Here is a 26429-nt window from a genome sequence, read left to right as displayed (position 1 = left end):
GCATTCTTCTTGTATCTTTAATAATAATAGTCTTTTACTGCAGGCAAAAAATATAGAAGTTACATATAATTGATCAGAATGTTATACCTAAGTTCTTATTATAAGTCGTTCAATTGTTATGAAAATTAAAAAAGACACGCGCATAATAATTTTCATAGTTGCTAAATTTTGTTAAAGAACTTTATAATAAGAGGCACTGGCCAATAGGTCTCTTGGGGTTGGAGATCATCCCAATCCCCAAACTCTTGGGGATTCCCAAGAGATTGGGGATTGCATAAAAAAAGTTTAATTACAATCACATTTCATAATTTAGTTTACAAGTAATAATTTGTAAACGTGTAAAACCTACATCGTAATAATTTTTCTATATATTTAAAATATACTTTCACGAATTTTAGAGTACATAAACAGACTGAGTGGCAGGATAATTCGATCAGACGTGCCCCTATTAAAGATTTAGATGGATCGACGTGAATCATTTATTTTCCGTATATTAAGAGGCTCGTCTGACGCCTAAATATATATGTAACCCGCGATAATAACTAATCGCTTCTTAATTTATTTTAAATGGACACAATTTAAAACAGTGCACGCGCGCTCATCGTCACGTAGTCAAATCCCATTTATAAGCAATTAATTTAATGAGAAATTCAATAAATGACCTATAACTTAATTTATTTCCTAAGTTGGCGCTATCGCTTAGACAGGACCCGGTATTTAAAAAAAAATAATACATGAAAATCCTTTTCATAGTGTTACATCATAATTGGCTTAAGTATTGCGTGAATTGATGCAGAAAAGGTAAATATCTATTATTATATAGTAGGTACCTACCCTAAAACTGACGAGTATGCATTAAAAAATTGATTGACCTATGCAGATATCGTGGCAAAAGTTAATCTGATTCCGTCGAATCTTCGGGAAAGAGGCGTCATCATTAAATGTTTATTATGTGACAACTCTCCGCAGCATGGCACGCGCTACGCCCCATTTCTATTGCGCGAAAAACTATCGATGTTCGGGACAGCGATCATAAATCTATACTAATATTATCAAGAGGTAAAAAGTCAGATTTGTTAGTTTTTATAATTATCTTTTTATCCATGGGTATGAGTGACCTTTGTTTGACACACGTTTTTTCTCGTCGGTTCAAACCATTCAGTTGTATTTCCTTGTATTGTGAGTCGAAAGTCCAAACCGTGTATGTGTTATTTTTTATAGTAAATAACTGTCTGTTTGTAATGAAGTAATCTTCGAAAGAGCCGGATTTATTGGTTTCGGAAAAAAGGATACTTACGAATATTTATTTAATATCTGCATTATTTAAAAATTTACGTCTCCAAAAAATATTTAAGTTCCTTGGTATCATAAAATTTCTTGAAAAAATACCGAATTTACATTCTTAAACAAAATATATACTTAACTAGCGACCCGCCCCGGCTTCGCACGGGTGCAAAATTATAAAAGTTATTATAAGTACATAAAAACTTTCCTCTTGAATCACTCTACCTGTTACAAAAAACCGCATCAAAATCCGTTGCGTAATTTTAAAGATGTAAGCATACAGACAAACAGACTAAAATAGCGACTTTGTTTTATACTATGCAGTGATTACTATTTATCTCATTAACGTGACTTAATATACATACTACATAGGTATTTTTTCTTACTAAGATAATTTTTCTTAGTACATACCTATAGAATATCGTAATTAATAGTACTTACTATACGTACTTTCTATTAGAGCGTTGATGGTCGAATCGGTAAGGTGTTGGTTAAAGTGTGCAATGTGCATTAAGGCACAAGTTCGAATCCTACCTCGCCCTGTCGCCATTAGTTTGAATACTAACCGATGCTCTTACAGTGAGGAAAAACATCGTGAGGTAACTTACACATTCAGGCAACTGGATGTGTGATGATCCAATACGGGTTTGGTTCTCCTGCAAAGGTTGCGGAGATCAGACAGGAGTCGCTTCGTGTTAAAACCTGGCTCACCTAATCCAGGATCCATGGTAAAGGGCTTACCCCGGGCTCCTCTCCAGAGTGGTGGGGATGCAACCGGGATTATAGCCAGGAAGCATATGAATAATTACATACTATACTATAGGTAGTACCTATATTTATTACGGTATTCTTAGCGGGTTGACTAAGCACATATACAAGGAGAGTGTGGAGGGAAAGGTCAGAGTGGGAAGACCTAGACGAACTTATCTTGATCAAATTAAGGACGTCCTGGTAAAGGGTCAGGTCAAAAGTACCCGAAACCGCCGAGTTTGCATGAAGAGAGTTATGAATGTGGATGAAGCGAAGGAAGTATGCAGAGATCGTGGCAAGTGGAAGGAGGTAGTCTCTGCGTACCCCTCCGGGAAAGAGGCGTGATTTTATGTATTCATAGCCTATCAATGAGCGCAGCCACCTCTAGGTAGGTAGATTTTATCTGTTAGGTTTACCCAGAGGTACCTATACCGATACCATGCATATTGTAAACATATGGATTGTGTATGACCAAGGTCAATGCCCTGGCGACCTTGCTTTTGAAAGCCGGACTTTACTACAGAATATACTTATGTAACTGCTCCTACTAACATGATTAAAAAAAAAATAACAATTGTAAAATACAAAATAAAAAAATTACATCCCTACCCAATTTACAATTATTCAGAGGTGATTTTATTCGACCCATTGACCCGTCATTGGCAAGGTCAAAAATTTATCGAATGTTACGATATGTTTTCGGCCTGTAATCAATGTGTGATTTTATTAAAGTTCACGAGAATTTCGAGTTCTTCAAAATATTATTTGCTGCTATCGTTCGGTATTTATTGAGAAACATAATGCTCATTATACATAGATTTTAAATTTTCCGACCCTTTATTCGTCGTTGACTGTGCCAAATGTTTACAATTTTTGTGGTCGCCACTATCACTAGATGTCCAATTGAAGATGGCCTCATTGCGCACGCGTTCTTGACCTTCACCTTCCTTGGTGCGAGGTCGGGCTCTCATCAGGAAGCTACAAGGTTAAACGATTTACGATTTATCGCGGACACGCTATTGTCCAGCAAAACGTCCACTTTTATTATCAAACGATTTATCGCTGAGACGCTATGGTCCAGCTCAAATTATATTCTACTCTTAAATCGTATCTTATTCTTAATATCGTGCAAATTGGTTGTATTCTAACTAGAAGTATTTTTTTTTTGCATTCTTTAAGAAAGAAAAATGATGCCAAATGCCACTTCTAAGTAACATTTCGTATTGAAAACTTAGGTAGGTACCTATACTCATTTTGAAAAGAGCGGTAAAGGTTTGTAATTTAAATTGATTGCTTGTTTGTTTGTAGGGATTAATCCTCGGAAATAGTGAACCACCATGACATTATACCTATTGCTACGGTACCACGGGCGAAGCTGCTAGTATTTTGTTCATTTGTAACATGCTTAGATCATTTAGTAAACTTAGCCTTAATTATTCAGTAAACTGGATGATTTAACGTAATATTACGAGTTGAAATATACAACCTTAAAAAAAAGACAAGATATTCGGACACGAGTTTGGAAAATTCTACGGATCCAGTCTATCTTATTGCGTTCATAAATGAAATGTCAGGAGCGGGTCAGATACTTCGGTCAGATAAACCTGTTTTTGATTACGTTAACATTATAATTTATGGCACGTGACGGTGTAACAGACGTCACTGCTTGGTTAATATTATTTACTACCTGCCCGTAGGTTTGTCTGCCTTATTCATTTAAATCCGAATGGCACGAACTTAAAATCATCAACTAGAAGTAATTCGCTTCTCCCCTGCTGAAGTATCCTTCTTTTTTCATTTGGTTTTCATTAGGCCCTTTAATATTACCGGAATCCACTGAGCCAGTATAAAAATTTGTAATTAATAAAAACTTTTTAGAAGTCCAAAAATATTTGTACAAAAAACAAGGTCAATGAATTTTGATTAAACCATTATTTTTTGTACGAAAACAAAGCTATTGCGCAGGGCTTGGCTTCCGTGGGAATATACAGGAAAAAGTAGATACGTGGCAGTACAATAGTTATTCAGTTTATTCGTTGCAAAAAAAAAACATAAATCTTCGTGTGCCTTTTTCCAATGCAAAATTATTTATTCTAGATAAAGATGAAACCTAAGAAAAACCTTCTTTCTAGATTCTGCCCTTATTTTTTATGAGCGTCGAGGATCGCCCGGCATCCTCATCTCAAGGATAATGGGTCGTATGAGACCGGGGAAATGCGGAGCGAGGCTGACTTTATTTATTTATTACTGTGTTTTTTACTGTTACACAATCTTATAAGAAGGATAGCATTATCCGAATCTCTATCAGAATTACCTTTTCGCTAAAAGACAATTCCCATATAATGACATGAAAGCAAGTTTCCTAGATAGCCGAAAGAGAATTCAGCTAAATGACCGGCTCTACCCCGCGTAGGTATAACGTTAATTTCAGTTCTCACAGGAATGCCTCTCTTATCGAAGCCTCCTAATAATAATATTTTTTTTAGAATAGATTTGAGTGCGTTTCACCTCAATCCGCTTGGTGGTATGTAAGATGAGGCCTAAGGCAGGGTGTATGCAAGCTCATAGTGGCTATTAATTCTTGTCTTAAAAATCCCCAAATTAAATTTAAATTTCTTCTTCGTATTTTTATATATAAGTATTATAGATATTAATTCCTATATTGATAAATCTTATTAACTCTTGCCATACTTTTGAACATTATATGATTTAGGACTACTTTACGCAAAAGAAGCTATGCCAAAAGCTAGTCTACTAAAAAAGTGTAAAAATAATATTAATTCTGATGATACAGACTCATTCAATTAAAGATACTCGGTACCATGATGCCACGCTGTAATTAGTTGTATGCCATCGGCTCAACTTGAGTCATCAGTCAAAAGTTCAATTAGCCGTCGTAGATTGATGGGATCCTTACTTTCTTATAAGTTTTGACGCATTGGTGCCCATGAAGTTTGTAAATCAGGGCTAATTCATAATGCCCACTCCATTCATGGAGTAGGACATGATTACGGTTACCAATTCTCCTGGGATTATGTCGGAGATGATATATGCTCCAATAAAATATTTTTTTAAACTTTCATTCCAATTCTTCTGGCTTCCGAATTGCAGCTAATGATATTTCCTCACATTTTCATAGATTCCTTATCAGGACAAAAGTAAATAGGCAAATTTTGATTCAAGCTGTGTTAGGATCTCCCGCTGACAGGGCAGAATGGATCTCAAACCACATCTCTATAAATACCTGAATTTCAATCACCCCTGAATGTCTGATAGGTCGCAAGGCCTAAGAGATCCATCTCTCAGATTGTGTCACAAGGCTTGTCCCAAAGAAATAGAATAGAATCTTTATTTGCTTATGATAATGGTTTACGAAAGGTGTAGAATAAAAATAAATTTCCTCTTGATCAAACATTAATACCAAGTACCAATCAGGGCAAAATACACCAATAAAACAAATATTAAAAACCATTCACTTTTTTAATTAAAACCATAGATTCTGCTTCGAGATTCAAATTGCCAGTCTTGATCCATTAAAGGATCAGTATCAAGCGAACTTGACGAACGCCTTATCAGCGACGCAATGGTCGATGGCTTCGATGAGGTCCACAGTCTCTTGGTGACAGGTCTCCGCAGTGTACGGCTTCTTCTCCAGCCGTTTCTGGCATTCCCTCAGGACGTTGAAGTATTTACGAACATCACAGTTGGCTGAAATCATTAGGACTTAGGTACACTTTTATATGCTTTGGACATATTCGGTCGAATATGTCCAAAGCATATATCGGTTCAATTATACGGTAGGTTACCGTATAATTAAACCGAATAAAAACTCAATAATAAAACGACTTTATTACAAGTACATTAAACTTAAAATGCAAAAACAAAATGTAAATGTACAATGGCGGAGATTTCCAGTTTGCAAGTTCGAATGGCGCGCTCCTATAGGCTCTACCGCTCAAATATTTTTACGCCATACAAAAATTAGACTTCTGCGCAGGTATCGGTGTAACATGGTGTAACTTATAAAAGTGGTTATATTGTATTTTTCATTCAAATTTTTCTGTGCGTTCATAATTTAATCATACTCTCGGCATTTGTCCCGGTCTCGTATTCCATAGGGAAGGGCCAAGGTCTTTCGCCTTCCATCATAATCCAGGAGTGAGTACGGTAATGTGGTCGGTGCGTCTAATATAAATGGGTATTCGGAAGGTCTTTTCTTTGGTTGTGGTGATGGCCGAGCATGAATCATCACTACTCTTACTACAGTAGATAAGTATTAGTCGTAGCCCATCAGTGTACCATCCCGCATACCTATAGGTTACATATCACATACATATATATTATCACGTCTTTATCCCTTGCGAGGTAGACAAATCCAACAGTCTTAAGACTGATATGCCACGTTCAGCTGTTTGGCTTAACGATAGAATTGAGATTCAATTAGTGACAGGATGCTAGCCCATCGCCTAAAATAACCAAGTTTATAAGCCTATCTCTTTATAGGTTACATGGGAGGTTGATATTTTTCAATCATGAACAAAATAAGAGTACTTACTCTCCATGCATATCCCTCGTTCTTTTGTTAGTTGGTCGTCAGATTTCTGAAATAAAAAAATACGCACTGATTCTAAAGTTTTCATTACGACAAAAATTTAACTTGTGATACCACTGGTATATTGTTGTAAAGATTTGGCCTGGGGGTGCCAAGTGTCTGTATTAAAGTTCTCATAGCACCCCTAGGGTTGTCGTTCAAGGGAACCTTGGGTCCGGAATGAAAATTTGAATATTGTGGGTAGGTATATTTTATGAAAAAATCAAAATAGTAAAATGAAATTGAATTTCGATAGCTTTTAGTAATATTATAATATGTTATATTTAATAATTTATATAATAAGTAAAGTTAAATTATAAGAAGTCAAGGTCCACGTTTAACCCTCATATTGAACTTCAAAGCCATTATAGGGTTTAGAAATACAAGATATTTTAACAAGGGAAAATCTTATTATTTAGATACTGAGCCCTTTGTAGCGGATGTATATTTGTATAAAGGTTTCGTTATATAACAAAAGGAATACTTGGAAACCTTTTCACCTTTCTTTGTCTGAAAATATTTGCGAAATATTAAAGGTTTGGTGCCTTCTTTAGGTGTTTTATGACGTGGTATTTTCAAGACTGTTGGCTCTGTCTTCTCCGTAAATGATAAAAATGTGCTAAATATTGGTCATTCATTCTTTACTTTTTCTGATAGGTGTTCTTTTGTTTAGGGATTACAATTAAAGTAATGAATACGAATGAAGCGAAAGAAGTACTTATGCAAAGATCTGACGTAAAAATATGGACATAGTCTTTGACTATTTCTACTATAAGGGAGAGAGGTGCGATGTTTTTTCGTAGGTCGTAAAAAAACAAAAGATGGTTTCCGCGTCGTGATCAAACGACAATGGACAACTAACCACACCCAAAACAATTGTGTACCGAGCCAATGTTTGCTTTGATACAGGAAATAAAACCACTCCCTTTCATTTTACTCATGATACGCGTTATTTACTGTCCACAGTGTGTCTATGTAAGTATTTATGGCCAATTACTAAACCATGAAAATCTCATAGGTAGATAGTATCCACGACGTCTGGTGGCGAAAAAAAACATTATTTATGTGTCAACCATTTTTTTTTCTGAGCAGATTGGAAATGGCCGATGAGATTTGATCTCGGTAACTTTTTGCCATCGTGACTCTAAACTGATAGTTTAAATGAATTGTTGTCTTTTCACAATAAGAAACAACTTATTGTGAAAAGACAACAATTCATTTAGTATTTATTGATTGATTAACAATCAAATACTAATAATACAGTTGCAAAATAATTAAGTACCTACCTACAACAATATGATAGATACTATACATAAAATACATACATAAAATCACGCCTCTTTCCCGGAGGGATAGGCAGAGACTACATATTTCGACTTGCCATGATCTCTGCATACTTCCTTCGCTTCATCTACATTCATAACTCTCTTCATGCAAGCTCAGTGGTTTCGGGTACTCTTGACCTGACCCTTGATAGATACTACATATTTGTAACATTTGGCTGTTAAGGTGTAGGTATACTGAAGCCATTGCTTGTTCGCGCGTTAGATAGATTTCCTATACACTTTTTTATAATTGTTTTAAACTGTACTCAAGAATTCTACATATGTATATCTATCATACATAGGTATCATTCTTAACTAACAAAGGAATCAATATAAATCAGTATAAGTCAGTTTTAGTCGGTTCCAATTGATGTCATACACTGTTGCAAGCACACAATAATACAGAAATAAATGAACTAATTAAAAGTACCTACAGACAGATACAACACTCAAACAAATACATATATTTGGGTTGTTGCTGGTTGTAGGATATATATTGTATATGTAGGATGTAGAGACAATAATTGGATACAAACATACGTTAAACCATAAATTCAACATTTTGAAAATAATAACGATTAATTGAAAAAGAAAGAGAATAAAAATAAATCGTAGTAATTATAGTAATCGTTGCATTTAAAACACAGGATTATACCATTTATACCTACATTATGTGCAGGATTATTATGTACCTATCGTGGTTTTATCAATGATATGAGCACAATATGCTCGATTTTTTCACCAAACTGATAAAATAGGTCACCTTATGAGGGATATAAAACCAGCTTTAACTTTCACCGTAGTTAATAGTATAATTTACCTCAAATACAGTTTTATTATGACACTAAACGATTAGTCCATATTTAGAGGACACAATGGGCGAGTATAAGAGCGAGCATACATACATATATATAATCACGTTTATATCCCTTGCGGGGTAGACAGAGCTAACAGTCTTGAAAATACTCAAAAGCCTCGTTCAGCTGCTTGGCTTAATGATAGAGCGGGTAGATGAATATCCTGAATAGATTGATTATAAAAAACTGTACCGAAGGCAGTAATGAAAACACCGAATTTTTTGTGTTAGTTTTGTGACATGCAGGTCAGAACATTAGCACGTCTCAGTGGGTGTATACATAGATATTTTTCATGAGGTAATAGACTCTGTCTGTATTATTAAAACTATAAATCCATGTCTTCGCTTAAAAATTTCCCGCATTTATAGTAATGCCCTTTAGGCAATCTAATGTGAATAGGTTTATGGTATTTATAATATAGTTTGTTTATTATACATTATTTATTATCACCCCACACAGAGATTCTCTACGTGACCCAATGGTAACTGTTAGTTAATGTTACAATAAAAAATAAACAAATAAATAAAATATTCACTCGTCCGATTTGAAACATATCTCCGTGCAAGAGTACCGGGTGACAATGAACTGTAATGGACGAAATGTGAGCGATATTCTCTGCGGACATAACCCACTTTCTTGGCATTTTAGTTGTCCCATGATGATGGTTTATTTTGGCTAAAAAAACAAGGAAATATAACAAAATCGGGGAGATTCCCTGGTCTTTGCGAAGAAGGGCTCACTGAACTCTAAACTGATTTCAGACTCGGCGGTTATCTCTTATTCCCATAATGTTTCAAATCTTATCCAATCATGAAACACGACACCAGTGGATCCATAAATAAAGATTACAATTTCTTCGGAACTTTCCCAAGATATGTGATCGATCAACTCAATGTCAGACGTCTGGCAAACAATGCGTCTCATTAAATCACCACTGTTCTTCAGGAAATATGGGTCAAGACGATCCGGATCGAAGGACCAAGTTCAATAGCCTTCTGTTATTTGCAAAATTTGATTTAATATAATGTATAGTTAATGTTTAATACACTGCTGTCATTGGATAGGGCTATAAACAGTCGCGAGAATCATACTAGGTACTTTAAGTGGATAATATATGTTTCTAACACTTCACATTTTAACCACTTTATACGTTGTTCTTTTTTAATAATCACTGTTCCCACCGTTCTAATATGCCGACAAATAATATTCACGAAATCGCTTATACATCGAGAGGAAATTGCACTGAAAACATAGAGGACGACAAATGTTCGAGGTAAAAACATGCACGAATCGTTTTTTCCCATGAAAACATTAGTTGTGATACCTATTGTTTACTAGAGACATTAACTTAGACTGGTATTTCGCGTCACGTATTGACGTCAAATGTAACATAATAATTACATTCGTGTTAGAGATATATGGTAGAACAACGAGACGAAAAGAGGCAAAATAATCAAGACCCAAGATAGATTTTTTATATCAAATTTTGGAAGAGATATCAAATTTAGGTATAATAATAATAAATCTTTATTTTTCCCCTCTCACATAGAATTACACAGTTAAAAAGGTATGTATTTACATTGTCGATAGATAAAATTAAATTTTTGAAAAAAAAAAGTCTTGAAATATTTTTTCCTTTTTTCCTTCTCCCTATCCTTTCGGTTCCGTTAAATAGCCCCGATGACTAACAAACCAAAAAAAATGCTGTTATTCCATGAAGCAGCGTTGTCAGTTTAAAAAAAGCTGCTTTTCAACATGGAAAGAGAAAAAATAAACGAAAAGGGGAACTTTTTTTGCTATCGAAGAGGTTGTATCGTTTTTATCTGCACCTGGGAGAATGTGGGATTCCTGGCACCTAATTCCTAATTGCATCCGTGCGCCCTTATTGCCATTTTGAGGGCATCATGGGATCAAACCTAGAAGCACAGTTGTGAAAGCAATAAAAAAATGAGAGAGTTAGCTGGCCCAGGGTACAAATGTTTAAAAAAAAAGTACAGTTACGGACTAAATAACACAGAGACTTAGAAAGTCAAGTTGTAAAAATGAAACTGGACTTATGCAATTATTTTGTTAATAGGTTGGTGATGGGGCAATAAGATGATGGCTACTACAACCATGGTGGTGTCTCCGTTGGCCACGCAGCCCTCGCCGAAGACCAAAAGGAGGCTGTTTGCCGAAGCTCGCCAAAACAGCCTTCAGAAGCTGAGCATCATTTTCGACCACGGGAACAAAAGTGGTAAGAGCGGGGGAAAATTACACGTCCGGTAATTAACATTCTAAAAGGACCTTGTGTCGGCCCCGGGAGTTCTGTAACGCATAGGTAAATCTACTGAGTATGTGCAGACCACACTTCCGAATGCTATTTCTACTGACACTATTTCAACAAACTATTGACACATTTATTTTATAGACAAGACCACTAAGCCAAAAGTTAGCCAGTGCACTAAGAAATATTTACCTAGTAAGGTACCTACTTGCATTTGCCAGCAACTTTGAACTTACCCGTTATCCCCCTAATCACGTAGAAATAATTAAGCCTCACTAGTTTCGGCTATGTGTTGTCTGTTCGTTAACAACGCAAGTGATTTTAAATGTAAATTAAGATTAAAAACAATATCATATACAAGTCTTAGCCTGTGCCTATTGCCTTTACGGTAGGGATGAAGAGAATAGATAGAAGTGATAAAAATTTACTAACACTGTCATACATATCCGCACTCATTTTCGAATGTTGCAGTATATAGCACTTAATCCTGTAAAAAATTAGTAAACTGAAATTAGTTTGATATAAAATTAGATTTATTTTTATAATTGCGCTTGATCAACAAAACAAAGCTTGCATTGACACTGTCGAAACTTCAAAACAACCGCCATCAAAAATATCAAACAAATGCCATTGTTGTGATTAGGTACTTATATAATATTCAGCAATAACTACAGTTCATTTATTTAAAACCAAACTATTAAAGAAGTCAATTTAATTAGAAATTATTTTATCAAACTTATCAAATAAAAAAAAATATCTTTCTAAACTAAAGAGACGCAAAACACGTCCATGTTTTAACATTGTTTCAAAAGATGGCAGCACATTCTGCGCATTTATTTGTCAAGCGTTTTTGTTTGCGGGATAAATAACGTCATTTTTGACATTTCATGGTTCAGTGTTGCTATATGTAAACAAAAATCCTACTAAATGGTAGAATGGTAATCTCTACATTTAATAAAATAGCAACTGTCCTAAGTCTGTATTTGAAAGACATTGGAAAAAATTCCATACCGGATCTGTATTTTAAGACCAGCAGAAGCTCAAAATGTGATTTTTAGAATTTCTGTCGTCTGTATAATTGTATCCGCAAAACCGTTTGGTTCGCCCTCGATCTCTAAACAGTAAATAAAACAAACGTGAAAAAACACGTATTTTAAATCCAGTTTGCATACATTTTTAAAAGCCCTGTTGCGATATAATATGATCCTTTATTAACGTTAGTGGATAGCTCCCTGTGCGTCTATTCATGATAGTTAATAGGGCATTTCTGACTTATTGTTCTTTACTTTCTCCTTAATAAAACGAAAGAATGAAGAGAGATTAGATGTTTGCCTTATTGACGTTTGAGGAATTATGCACTTTTGATTAGTAAGGCAGCTCCGAATGTATGAATCTAACTGATTTCATTTTCCGCATCGGAGGGTACAACTCTTAGAGCACAACTGGAAACCTTTATTTCGCTTTACTCTATAGATAAAAGCTAGTTAACAAATGTTAGAAAATATATTGCTTAATGATAGGCATTGCTTGTAATTTATCTTCTTTCTGAGTAAATTTCTTTAATAATTATAGATCACTTGGATAGGAGAACAATTTAAAGTATTAGACGATAAGCAATAAACTACACTTCAAATTTTGGTACAGTACATAATTGAATCCATTATAACATTACACTCCTTTTCCTATAGCAGCGTTGGCAGATGCAGAATTTCTATGGTAGATTTTGTATTTTTCGGTGGCAACACCGAACCCTGCAGTAATTATTTGTATGTATTTCTGAGCGCCATTGCTTTTTACCGATGTAATGTTGAAATGATTTTAATCTATTTTCATCGGGAAATCTGTGTCATGTTTTAGCAAAACACTGAAGTGATTGTGAACTAAAACTATCGAACTTCTTAAAGTTTTTGTGCTGGGCTTTGTCATGGCCGGTAAGTGGTGACTTTTAGCGCCCGCTAGTCAAGGGCGAAATCGGATTTGGGAATCGCAATATTTCGAAGATGTTTTATCGTTCGAACTCAGACGGTAAATGCAATGTTATTGTCTATAGTGTGGTTAACAGTATTTAGTGTTTACATACTGTGATCGCTTGTATTTGAAGTGTTTGGGTATCACTTACGCCGATACATTTAACCTTTTGCTCGGTGATTTCTAAGTTACACTGATAAATTGGCTAATAAAGAGCTCTCGCAACGGTCTCCTGGTATTAATTATTCTTGGTAATGATTTATATTCCTTACGAATGCGGGCGAATATCATTCGCAATGTTTTTGTGATATCAGATGATTGCAATTGTTGATTATGAAGGTCGCCTTCGTTGTAATAAACGATTGACGTAGATATTTGCTTACAGCAGTGTGTTTGCAGAAGATTTCTTATATATTTCGCGTTTGAATATCATTATGTAAGGAATATTGCATAAAATGAGGTTAGAAGCAGGTGCAACATTTTTTTTGTAGGTAGGCACTTTTGTTGTAACGTTCACAACTTGTCATATTTAACATTGCACTTTTGGTCAAGCTGCTTGTCATTTTGTAAACAGTATTCAAAACAGTACTTTAGGCATTTACTTTAAATAGTACTTTAACTTACAACCTCTTACAAAAAATAATGTGAATGTTGTTTAAAATGTCTAAATATCAACTTGAGAATGACAATGATGATGAAAGAAAAAGTATAATATAGTTATCTCAATTCTTGAACATAAACTGTAAGAATAATACAATTATTCATGTAGTATAAAGAGGAATCATTTCATTGGATAAAATCGTTCAAAAAGTTTACATAATAAAAATGCAATCCTCTAATCAAGTCATAGGGCCTCTGTAGTACTCTGTATCTTTTTGTTATCAATATCTCAGTTTGCATTAGATTAGAGCTGTTTAATTCTATTTCAAAAATGTTCCTTTCATTTGACTTATTTACAATATATTAAAGACATATTGATAAACTTTGATGCAGCAATAAAGTTAATTTATTTTATAGGTCAATTTAGCAGAGAATTACAATCTGTCTAGTTTTATCTATAGATGTTTGTCAAGTGAGCTCACAACATTATGCCTGTATTTATATAATCTTTGGTCTCTTTATTTTAAATCACCATGTATAGAATCTTTTGTTCCTTTTGTCATTGTTTCAACCAAGCCAGGCATAATATGGGATATTAAATTTCCTTGTTCTTTATTCAGAAGTATAAAGTTACTATTCACTAATAAAAAACAGGTTCCTAAAGGGCTTTTTGTCATCATTCCTAATGCAGACCTGTTTGTGGAAACATGTGCATGTTAGTTCTAATTTTGAATTTACAATGTTAATTGGTTCTCAATTTAGCGGATAAATGTTAGAATGCTAAAGAAACGGGAAGTGCCATGGTATTCAAATCACCGGATCCGAATTCAAGATAATTTTGCTAATTGGAGACACAATTCTTGCCGTTTGCATTGGAATACAGTCTGTGATTGTACGTATGAATCGGAACATCATTTGTTTTGCAAATTTTATATTGTTGCCACTGCTGCAGAACTTAGGTTTTGCTAGTAATTGGATTGTTTTTTAAATTTTACTCTTAAATTGTGATGCAACAAAAAACAAATCAGTAGAATTCTAAGGTTTTACTTTAAGTATTTTTTTTTTAAGATACTGCAAATAAGTTAAGAAACCCTTGAACTAAAATGAATTTATTTTTTATGACCGTTGCGGGTGCTAAGATTGGGAATAATATTTTCGTCTTTTAAAAAACTTTTATTACTATATTTCTTTTTAATTAGGTTGTTACTAACTTTACAAGGTAGGTAATTTTATTTTCCAACTCTTTTGATAATGGCATGATTATTATTAATATACTGTCAGCTTTTGCATAATTAAAACTCTTTATATACAAATTACCTCTGATATGATGTGCATTTGCAAATGAAAAAACTCGGGCATTCTTTTTTAATTTTTGAAATAATACATTTTTATATTTTCTAGTTTTCATAAATGTACCTTTTGAAGTTTCACTAGTTACCTTTTGTTAATTTTAACACACATCATAGAACCACAGTCCTAGTGCCAATATTATTTCTTAAAATTTTGATATATTTTTCAATATTGATTTAGTTCCTACATTTCACTAGGTACCTAACTTACTTCATTAAAAAATGCATGAAGTAATATTTTGTTTCTAATATTCTAGTTCAATATTTTATCTTTATTATCTAAATCTATGATAAAACAAAAGATTACAAGTGTCTTTTTGTTCGTAACTAAAAATAGCCCAGCAGGCTTAACTTGTCACATAAAATAGAAGAATTATGAGACAAAACATGAAATGTTGAAATAGATATACTTAGAAGGGCTTTTGTCCTAGTGTGTAGGCTTTTTTAGTCGCCGCTTTCTATATACACAAGAAAATATGCTCACATAAAAATATGGTGTTAACCAAAATTTGACCAATTACATATTTAAAAATATTTATTTATTTTAAACTATTGCAGAAAAAATGTACAAAGGGCGGACTTGATGCCGTTTGGCATTCTCTATCAGTCTACCAGCTGACCAAACTGAAAACTTTGAGTTGGTGGTGTGATAAAGTGCACATGCATACTGCAAAATACATACCTTACAAACAAAATACATAAATACATACAAGATACATAAAATACATACAAAATACATTATAAATATATGTATGTAAACATCTGACTAAAAAAATTTATGTTAATTCCGAAATATTGTTTTTACCCACGATTAAACTTGAGACTCTACTAATAATTCTTTTTCTCATACTTTTTTTATTACTTTCTAATTCAAATATGGGACTTGTACACTTTCAGGCAATGGTGGCGAGACGACGTGGTGTTTTAGTCAGGTGAAGGGCACTTTGGAAGATGACGTCACAGAGGCCGACCTCATATCGTGCGTAGAGTTCAACCATGATGGAGAACTTCTCGCGACAGGAGATAAAGGCGGCAGAGTTGTTATATTTCAGGTAAGCTTTGAAAAAATATAGTCTGTGACAGCTCTGTTCCCGTGCAGATTGTAAAAGTCAATCAAGGGAAAAGCTATAAACTTGAGCTTTCTGCAAGTTTTTTCTAGTTACGCGTCTCTATTTGAATCTCAATCCTATCATAAAGCCGTACACCTGACTGTGGCCTATCAGTCTTTTAGAAACTGTTGGCTCTGTCTACTCAGTAAAGGATATAGACGTAGGTATGTATGTATGAAGCTTTGTAATGGGGGGGAATAGGCTATTTGACTGTATTAAAAATATACATTTCTTTTATGTCATCAGTCTTAATATAATTTTTTTGGAGCGATTTGTAATAACGCGAGATAAAAATATTGCATTATTTAAACAAAATCCGTCTAAGAAAATTAGGTTTTTATATGCAGCTGTCACGTGACTAAAAACGAACGTGATTGGCTATTTCTATTATGACGTCAATTATCCATAAACAGACTGTGGATCATACCGTTCCTTAGTGTTCGCTATTATTTTTCAAGATTTTATAAGTGTTTGATCACTCAGGATAAGTCAGATAACATAGGTATTTAATAATGGAAACCAATTCCGCGAAAGCTGACAGTCGAAAGCTACCAAAAGTGGACGCAATAATGGTTGGAAGAAGAAATCTGGATTGTCTTCTTCAAAGACAATCCAGATTTCTATGCTGCCGAACTGAAGAATGTGAAAACATCAATGTAAGTATATCTTGGTAACCACTGATCTTAGATCATGATCTGAAACCACTTCTTGCGAATATTCAAATCCATCGGCATAGAAAAAAACAGTTTCGTAGGAGATTTTATTGTTGTATTAGTGCATTGGCACTGCACAACATTTATAGGAACTCATTTTAATAATTTTCACACATATGACGTGGCACAAGTTAAATAAAACAAGAGAAAATCAAAACTTTTCGAAACACAAACAAGCTTTGTATGATATTTACACGAAATTTACGTCACTGCATGCCATGGCCGCCATATTGCTAAAAGTCGCGTTTTGGCGGCATATTTGACTATTTCATTTTCTTTTTCGATTTTTTAATAAAATAACTGTAATAAAGGCAGAAAAGTATTTTTGTAGGGCTCCTTATAAACAAATAAATACCCTTAGATAGTTTTTAAAACTTTGTCAAATAGCCTATTATACTCCTGGCGAAAGACGGTCGAGTTTTGGGGAGGAGCCCAGGGTCCGGAGGTAGATGTAGAAGAGATGTTTCAATTTTGACGACTAATTGCTAGAAAGCTGATCCAAAAACCACTTGGGGTCTCTAAATGCCTGCATTTAGAGACCCCAAGTGGTGTGTATGGCTGATACACCTTAAACTATATCGTCATCGCAAACGCGACTAAATCCCTTGCCGTAGCACAGCACGCGCGAAGCCGTTTTGATCGCGCGTAAAACTAACGCAATATCGTTTCACGATATAATAAAAAGCGAAACAGCGATAGGTTTACGCGGTGAAAAGGAAATAATTGACTTCCCGGAATTACGGCAGTTGGCAACCCTTCCCATTCCGATTTTAACCAAGAATGCATCTGTCTCTGTCATCTAAAGAAGGCTTTTTTTAAGCTGAAGTAGGTATAATAATAATATAATTAGTACTTGTTTGTTGGTATCAGGGATGAATCAATGAAGCGTATTAGAAACTAGGAAGTATAGAAGAAAATAGAAATCGCGTAATTTGTGGTCTATTAAATTCACTTCCGAATCTGAAAGATTTATCGAGCGCTCATACTTTGTGTTTAAGTTTTTGCTATATAACCAGTTATTATGAAAAGTATGATAAAAGAGTAATAGAAATATTTATATTATTTTCCAAAAAAACAAGAGCGTCAACATGAAAGATAAGGTTCATAATTGTATACCTCATCTTTTTACCGTCAAACAGATTAAGGCAAAAACGAGTGGTTTTAAATTCCTAAAAAAAGTTATAAATAAGTTAGGTACTTCTTCGTATATATATCAATAAATTTCCCACAGATCTACAACACAACACACTACATAACAAATGCGCGAGGCGTTAATAATAAACTTAGATTTACATGCGCGATGAACGCTTCCATAGACAACATTTTTTTTTTTTTAATAATCGGCTACCTGCCCTGATGCCAATACTATTCAGGATAAAAACGATGTTTCTCTGTGATTTTGACTATTAACACATTTAGTGAAAGTTCCACAGACATTTTTAACCTTTACATCAATAATTCGCGAGCGAAAGTGGCCCGACCGCGAGTCCGTATACGATGGTAATTGTGTCGACAGTCGCCCATATAGCGTAGTGGTTACGCCATGTATGGTAGCAGGTTCGATTAACTTCGATTTATGTATTGAGCACTTATCGCGTATGTTGATGTTTATCTATTTGGTTTTTGTGTCCTTATACACGGACAAATGGCAAGTTTGAGTTAGGGCTATGGTTTAACGGAGAATTATAAAGCATTTATAAAATAGTAGCATTGATTATACAGTTGGAATCGATAGTAGGATTTAGAAGTATATTTATAAATGTATTGTTATGTATTTATTCTGTCTGGCTTTAATAAGCTAATCTATTGTTTATTCTCCATGTCATGACAAAACGGATATAAATGCGATTCAAGATGCGGATGGTAATTATAATGAGCGACTGCCCTCTGACTTCCTTGACCCTTTTAGTAGGAGCCTGACCAGATGACAGACAGTGATCATACCTACTGTTTAACATTCGATTACGTTTAGATCATGGGTTAGCACTGTAACTAACGCACATAGCGGTCTCCTGCAAAAGCTATCGCTGTTTCGTTTTTTATTATGACGTGAAACGGGGATAGCGATAGTTTTTCGAGCTATAAAAACGGCGTAGCGCGTTTTTATGGCCACACTAAAATAAAATTGTAACTCATCCAAATCTGATACCTCAACATTTTGTTCTTAGTTAAATTTATTCAGGAAACAACTATTTTTTTACAATAAATTAGTTACGAAACAATCGGTGTCGAAAGTGTATTGTTTCCAAAAAAGGGTCCTAAGTTAGTAATATGCGTGCGCTGGTCATCATTATGTATTACGGCCCCGTGTTGACTTATAAAGATGACAATAATAATGTATTATATTCTATTAGAGTACATTCCCGGCTTCGTTTCCTTTAAAATAGAAATGGCTCTTATTAACATTCCTGTGCGGAATTCGGGAAATTCACTTTTTGTTCACCCATAGAGACCTGCATGTCTAATTTCAAATCTCCAGCGTTTTGCGCTCTGTGTTGATATGTCAATCAACCAGTGTCCGCTCTTGTCGTACATACATCCTAATAGGTAATATTATGCGAAAGTTTGTATGGATGTTTGTTACTTACTCTTTCACGCAAATACTACTGAAGCGGTTGCGATGAAATTTGGTATGAAGGTATAAAGACCCAGAAAAACACGTAGGATACAAATGGGATAAAAATCCCACGGTTCCCGCTGCATTCCACGCGGATGAAGTCGCGGGTGGCCTCTAGTACATACATATCTATATTATACTCTTGCGGGGTAGACAAGGCCGACAGTCTCGAAAAGACAGAGTCCCCGTTCAGAAGTTTGACTTGTTGATAGAATTGAGATTAAAATAGTGACAGGTTGCTAGCCCATTGCCCAAAAGTAAAATCCCAAGTTTATAAGCCTATCCCTTAGTCACATTTTACGATAAGTGGTCCTTTTCATTTTTCTATTGGTGCCGGGAACCATAAGACTATGCCTTATCGTATACTCGCGTCGCGTCGCTCCCATGGTACATACATAGTTTTAATGATCTGACTGGCTGTTCTCTTTATTATAGATTTATTATTTTCGCAGAGGGACCCAGCATCGAAACAGTGCGTGCCTAAGAAGGGCGAATACAACGTATACTCGACTTTCCAATCGCACGAGCCCGAGTTCGACTACCTCAAGTCTCTGGAGATCGAGGAGAAGATCAACAAGATTCGGTGGTTGAAGCGGAAGAATCAAGCGCATTTTCTGCTGTCCACAAATGACAAGACTATCAAACTATGGAAGGTTAGTGTTGTGTAAAGATAGAATTATTAACTCTTCATTGCATGATTTTTCCTATTTTCTTAAAATAAATCAGGTTGATGTAATTAATGCTCTAGATTAAAGGAAAAATATTGAAAAAAATCCTAGTATAAATAATAATTTGATGAATTATTTAAAAAACAGTGATGAAAATTTACATCGTTATGAATTGTTACATATATAGCTCAGTACTAAATAAGTCAAAAGATATTGTTTACTTATTCTCCTTTATTCTAAATGATAATTTAAAAAACAATTATTTTTTTTATTCAAGCACAAATTAACTCCACATTGATTACACGAAATTGTGGAATAGCCTTTACATTTGGGAAATTTACACCGAAGTGACCTTTCTTTTTTTTATTGTAATTCTTCTTCTAGTAGACTGGTACTAGGGTTTTGTTGTACGCAATAGTCATTTATAAAGTTGCCAGCAATAACAAATTTAAAGTTTACAGTTTTTGAGTACCTTTTTTTCTTCACTAATTGTTATGATTATAATTTCCATCATCATGCAAAGAAGGGTTAGCTGTTTTCTGGTTGATGTTAACCATAGATTTAACTGTAATTTACAATACAATTGGAAAATAAGTTATCAGTTTTGCTTGCTGCTTGCTAGCTGGTGGACTATAGAATAGGCTATAAGTTAACTCAGTGCCACCTGCTATTCTTTTCTCTGGATGAAGTTTTATACACGATTTACAGGTTACCTGGAAGAGATCGCTTTTAGTGATTAGGTCTCCTTTTGCTGCTTTGTTTTTAATATACATACATCACGCCTCTTTCCCGGAGGGGTAGGCAGAGACTACCTCTTTCCACTTTAAATATATAGTATTGTGAATTTGCTGTAATTTATTCTGGCGCTATAAAGAGTTATTTATATTGCATTGTAGACAGTTAGAGAATGCCAAACGGCGTTAGATCCACCTTTCGTACATTTTATTTTGTGCAATAAAGTTTTACATAAACAAGACATTTTCCATTTTAGTACACGTTGGGATGTTTTTTTCTTAGATAAACAGAAATAATATTTACCATATAATATTCACTAAGTATATAATAACATTGTAATCACGACTTAGACGCCCTAATGAACAGTGCCAACAGGTACACTGTCCATATCATGACACAAATAAGCGAAGATTAATTTGTTTTTGTTAAGCTTAAGATGTTAAATGAAAATGTAAACTGCCCTGTATGTCATATTGTTTAAAGATAAACACTATCAATCGATGGTAAAGGACTAGTCAACGTAAATTGATAGTTTATATTACACTCTGGACGGCTCATAAATGACAACTGATGATGGTGATACCATAAAGTTTTTATATTGCATTTCAATTATGAGATGTATTTGACAGCTTAGGCTGATTTCAGAGTCACGCGTTTGTTCAGCGCCGGCCATACGCTCGCGCTTACAAGTACACTAGATGCCTCGTTTCATAGTGACGCAGTTTTGTCGTGCCGGTTGTAAGATGCGCTGCGAAAGCGTCTGCACTTTGCAAGGAAACGTGATACTCGTTTAACAGCGCTCAAGCGCGCGTGTCTGTTGGTGGCTACGGCGCGTTACTCTGAAACCAGCTTTACAACAGAGCAGAAAACTGATGCGAAACGATGACACATCATAACTAGAGTTTAAAATACAAAATGGCATTTCTACATATGAGTGAAACAAATTTTCTGTTTGAGACAAAGACCTCTTTAATTGCCTAAACTGAGACTCCCAACACCTAGTTCTAAGATCTATATTCTGTTAAAGTAAATAAACTTATATTTTTTTCTCTTGTGGCCAGGTATCGGAACGCGACAAGCGCGTGACCGGCTACAACACTCGCGAGGAGGGCGGGCGGCCGCGGGACCCGGCGCGCATCACGCAGCTCCGGGTGCCCACCGTCAAACCCGCGGACCTCATGGTGGAGGCCTCGCCAAGGTCAGTGCTCACTGTATGACCCATACATCATGTATCAGACCGCACAAGTGCGTGACCGGCTACAAAACGAGCGATCCGGCGCGCATCACGCATCTCAGAGTGCTCATGGTCAAACCCGCGGACCTCATGGTGGTCTCGCCAAGGTCAGTGCTCACTGTATGACCCATAGATCATAAGCTTTCCTTACAGGTATCAGATCGCACAAGTGTGTGATTCAATTCAGTGTGATCAAGTCATTGGATTTAGAAGAACATGTGGCGGATGGTGGACTTATCCCAATGGGGACTTCTTCCAGTCAACCAAATTAACTTATGAACTTCCTATTAGTATATATAAATACTTGTCATCTCTTTCTCATATTATAATTTATTTCTATATGATAACTTATAAGCTTTCAGTTCACTTGAGACTGTGTGCGTGAAGTTGAAAATTCACTATGAAAGATGCTATTAATAATATTACATAAAAATCTCTTTAGAGCAAACTCGGGGACAAAATAAAATATGTTATTTAAGCATTTCTGATAGAACTTAATTTGGCAGTTCATAACTAACTAAAGCTGATAAAAATTATCAAGATCAATTTTGTTTGCCAATCAAATTTATTGTTTGCATAACACTCGAAATGATAACATTATTACTTTATTATATGACATCTCAATATCTTTATCGTTCATATTGGAGAGCTTTTTATATTCTCAGTTATCTATCAGTGATTTTATTACGTTATTAATATTTATGGACCATATCTACTTATTAATATGACCGCTTCAGAATCGCAGGCGGTAATGTGCTTGCCTGAGACGCTGAAGGTTCCGGGTTTGAATCCCGGCCTAGGCATGATAAACAACGAACTTTTTATGATTGTCCTGGTTCTCGAATGTTTATCGCATACAGAGGGGCTAGTGCGAGTTTTACTCGGTCAAACGCGTCGAGCAAGTAAACGCGAGTTTGTATGGAGTTGCATTAGTGCCATCGCGTTAACAAGAGGTGGCGCTGATTAAATCACATACAAATTCGCGTTTACTTCATCGACGCGTTTGATCGAGTAAAACTCGCACTAACCCCTCAGATATTAAACGCGCACGGAACGTACTTTTATATGAAACGTTTCCGATGGACGAACGATATTTATTTTGGATATTATTAATTAAAAATCTCGATGGCTGGATAAAGAGGAGAAAATGTCTGTAAGCGGACCCCGGGTCCCGAAACATAGTGGCGGCACAACCGAAAACACGCGAAGACGACAGATATATAATTGTAGTTAAGAGTGAATCAATTCCATTAATAAGCCATACAGCTGAACGTCGCCTTTCAGTCTTTTCAAGAGTTATGACTCTGTCTACCCCGCAAGGGGCAAAGACGATGATAATATGTACTTATGTAAGAGAGAATTGGGGGCGAATTCTGGATTTTCCCTTTTGCTCAGGCGGGCGCAGGTGCGGTCAGGGCAGATCCTCTAGTTACTTATAATTATTTAATTACCTATAATTTTTTTATTGATACTCATATTTTTTTTTGTATGGTGTTTTTATATAACTTTACATAACTTAAAAACTGGAGAAGTTTAAAAAAGCAAAAATGTTTACTTTCAGGAGGATATTCGCCAACGCCCACACATACCACATAAACTCAATCTCTTTGAACTCTGATCAAGAAACGTATCTGTCAGCTGATGACTTGCGCATCAACCTCTGGCACTTGGAGATCACGGACCAGAGTTTCAATATTGTTGATATCAAACCAGCCAATATGGAGGAACTCACTGAGGTAAGATCATCATCGCTTGTTATTATACAGACACATAAAATGATGACAAAAGATTTCTACTTTGACTTTTTTTAATCGAGTTTCACGACATCCATGGTTAAGAGATGGAAAGGTACTATTCTAAAGTGCCGGAAATCACTCGGCGCTAAAATATACATACGTACATATAATATGTCTATATCCCTTGCGGTGTAGTCAGACCAACAGTCTCAAAAAGACCAATAAGCCAAGTTAAGCTGTTTGAATTGATTCAAATAGAGACAGGTTGCTAGCTCATCGCCTTAAAGAAGAATCCCAAGTTTATAAGCCTATCCCTTAGTTTACGCCACGCAAAATGGTAATTAAATACCAATTTATTGTTTGTTTCAGGTAATTACCGCAGCAGAGTTCCATCCCACAGAATGCAATCTCTTTGTATATTCTAGTAGTAAGGGTGAGTTATTTTTGTGGAATTATTATGTATTAATATTTAAAGTTAATTTATCTCTTTCAATCATTAAATCATTGCATAAACATGAATGTAAATGAAGAATAAACAAATAATCAAGGATAGGAAGTTTGGATTGGGATATGGTAAGAAGACTTATGTTCAGGATTCTATCATGTCTAAAATAGAATTTCTTTGCAGAGTAATTTGGTCCGCAGTTAAAAATCAATTTCTTTTATATTATGCATGTTAAATCAAACTTCTAAATGATTTTATAATTTTGCAGGTACAATAAGACTATGCGACATGCGCGCCGCGGCTCTGTGCGACCGCCACGCGAAACTATTTGAGGAGCCCGAGGACCCCCACGCCAGGTCCTTCTTCAGCGAGATCATCTCCTCTATCAGCGACGTCAAGCTCAGCAACTCGGGCAGGTAATAAACTCGTTTACGCGTCACACGCCATCAGCCAATCACAGCGAAGTGTACGATGCGCTAAGCCAATGACAGCGAAGAGTTTATATTGCGTAAGCAAAGATTTAATGTATTGGAGCATTTATACAAACTTCGACTTCGCGCGACTGACGAGAGTCATCTGTCGGTTTCCCAGGTATCACACCAGCTTAACGAAAGATCTTCCCTTTGTGGCTCCTAACCTAGCACTATTTGACTTCTTCCTGGCTTTAGTCTCAGTTGCATCCTCCCCACTCTGGAGAGGAACCTTGGCTATGCCTTTGACTATGGATCCTGGATTGTGTGTGTCAGGTTTTACATTAAACAACTCTCATTTGACCAACAAACGCAACCTTTGCCTCCTGCATCCTTACCTGTATTGGATCGATCATGATTACACATACAATTGTCTGAATGTGCAGGTCTCCTCACGATGTTTTCTCTCACCGTAAGAGGCTCACCCTGGCACTATTTGCCTCTCTTAAAATTGTTATCGTGATAAATATTTACACGTCATTTAATTTGTTTCAGATATATGATGTCCAGAGATTATTTAGGTTTAAAAGTATGGGATCTTAGAATGGAAACAAAACCCGTAGAAACATATCCAGTAAGTATACTATGGTATTTTTTAACCAATTTCTTCACTTTGTTTTCCTTCATCTTTAGAAGAATAAATGATTTTGTTAGGAATTGAATGAGTTCCAGATAATTTGTTACCAATCAAACCGATTAGTAGTCCTGTCCTGGCATTAGTATATTAATAATAAGAACCCAATTTTTTTTATTTGCAGGTACACGAGTATTTGCGGTCCAAATTGTGCTCTTTGTACGAGAACGACTGCATTTTCGATAAGTTTGAATGTTGTTGGAGCGGAGACGATCAGCGGCTCATGACTGGCTCGTACAACGGATTCTTTAGGTGTGTGTTTTTATTGCATTTATTACTTTTACAAGAATTACCCCTGTAAAGATTTGAAAAATAAATTAAAGATCACTTTTAAAGAAGTGAGTAATGTTAAAGGCTTAGCCTTTCATTGGATGGTTAAACGGATAACGGATACAAAGGTCTGCAAAAGATGGAGAATGAAAGTGATTCTGCGAGGGAGTCACGACGCAGTAATACTGCGCAAAGAGATAGTATCAATGTGCATTAATATTGCAGATGAAATGTGTTGTAAGTGATGGTGGACTGTTGATTGTTCAATTTTGTAAATCAATTGGGATTCGGCCGATAATGACAAATGTTTCATTCGTTATTGATGCTGATAGTTTCATTGTTATATGAATGCTCTGTGACTCAAGGAGTAACGCTATTTGCACAAGAAGACATTGCATATTTGCATCTAGTGTATCTTTAACTCAGACTCGCTATTTCTGTGTATTTTTGCGATTGTCATTAACGTCTATTCCGATTATTTTTTTTTGACACAGATTGAGTTAGTATTGAAGTAAGCGCACTACCGCTGCGCCACAGAGTCTACAACGTGCTAGATAGGCACATTTTCTTAACAGACTGCGAAAGTTCACGTTCCTGCTCCACCCGTTGGAAATGTTTATGAATGTTGTATCGCCCGCAGAGTGTTCGAGCGCGGCTGCGGCGGCGCGCGGCGCGGCGACCTGACGCTGGAGGCGTCGCGCGAGGCGGCGGCCCGCCCGCGCCTGCCGCTGCGCGCGCGCCGCGTCGCCGCCTCCGCCAAGAGGAAGAAGGTACGCCCGCCCCGCTCCTGGTTAGGTGAAGGCTTTCA

At 35.7% G+C, this 26429-nt stretch overlaps 2 protein-coding genes across 7 annotated transcripts in view; one reads left to right on the top strand and one right to left on the bottom strand.

Annotated features, from left to right (window-relative positions):
* LOC106133036 (protein phosphatase PP2A 55 kDa regulatory subunit) overlaps positions 1-26429 on the top strand; it is a 38136-nt gene that overhangs the window by 5003 nt on the left and 6704 nt on the right. For 2 of the 4 annotated variants that reach the window (XM_013332626.2, XM_013332625.2), the window contains exons 2-11: positions 10885-11043; positions 15888-16042; positions 19882-20082; positions 21894-22030; positions 23628-23802; positions 24172-24235; positions 24516-24663; positions 25213-25291; positions 25476-25603; positions 26262-26391. In XM_013332626.2, coding sequence (XP_013188080.1) covers positions 10905-11043; positions 15888-16042; positions 19882-20082; positions 21894-22030; positions 23628-23802; positions 24172-24235; positions 24516-24663; positions 25213-25291; positions 25476-25603; positions 26262-26391 — 1356 coding nt within the window. In that variant the 5' untranslated portion in view covers positions 10885-10904. Of the gene's footprint in view, positions 1-10884; positions 11044-12818; positions 13099-15887; positions 16043-19881; positions 20083-21893; positions 22031-23627; positions 23803-24171; positions 24236-24515; positions 24664-25212; positions 25292-25475; positions 25604-26261; positions 26392-26429 lie in introns of those variants that run through there. The other 2 variants (XM_013332628.2, XM_013332627.2) reach the window with 2 other exon arrangements.
* On the bottom strand, positions 5496-11843 carry LOC106133037 (uncharacterized). Of its 3 annotated transcripts, none has more exons than XM_013332630.2 (3): positions 11506-11843; positions 6590-6635; positions 5496-5742 (listed from the first exon to the last, which is right to left on the bottom strand). In XM_013332630.2, exons 1-3 carry the CDS (start codon positions 11527-11529, stop codon positions 5582-5584), a joined length of 231 nt encoding a protein of 76 aa, XP_013188084.1. In that variant the 5' UTR covers positions 11530-11843; the 3' UTR covers positions 5496-5581. The 3 variants fall into 3 exon arrangements, with proteins under 3 accessions (XP_013188084.1, XP_060806922.1, XP_060806920.1); XM_060950939.1 differs by lacking the exon at positions 11506-11843 and adding an exon at positions 9657-10202; XM_060950937.1 differs by lacking the exon at positions 11506-11843 and adding an exon at positions 9343-9740.

The sequence above is a fragment of the Amyelois transitella genome, chromosome 23 (assembly GCF_032362555.1).
Source record: "Amyelois transitella isolate CPQ chromosome 23, ilAmyTran1.1, whole genome shotgun sequence".
Classification (NCBI taxonomy): Eukaryota; Metazoa; Arthropoda; class Insecta; order Lepidoptera; family Pyralidae; genus Amyelois; species Amyelois transitella.
The sequence above is the reverse complement of the archived record's forward strand: the minus strand, read 5'-3'. Positions and strand labels throughout refer to the sequence as shown.

Excerpts from the sequence above, each read along its gene's own strand:
- LOC106133037 (XM_060950937.1), bottom strand. The coding sequence starts at position 9,450 with ATGCCAAGAAAGTGGGTTATGTCCGCAGAGAATATCGCTCACATTTCG. Across the intron at positions 6,636-9,342 it reads ATATGTTTCAAATCGGACGA|AAATCTGACGACCAACTAAC; the intron begins GTGAATATTTTA and ends TTTTTATTTCAG. Across the intron at positions 5,743-6,589 it reads ACGAGGGATATGCATGGAGA|CCAACTGTGATGTTCGTAAA; the intron begins GTAAGTACTCTT and ends TAATGATTTCAG.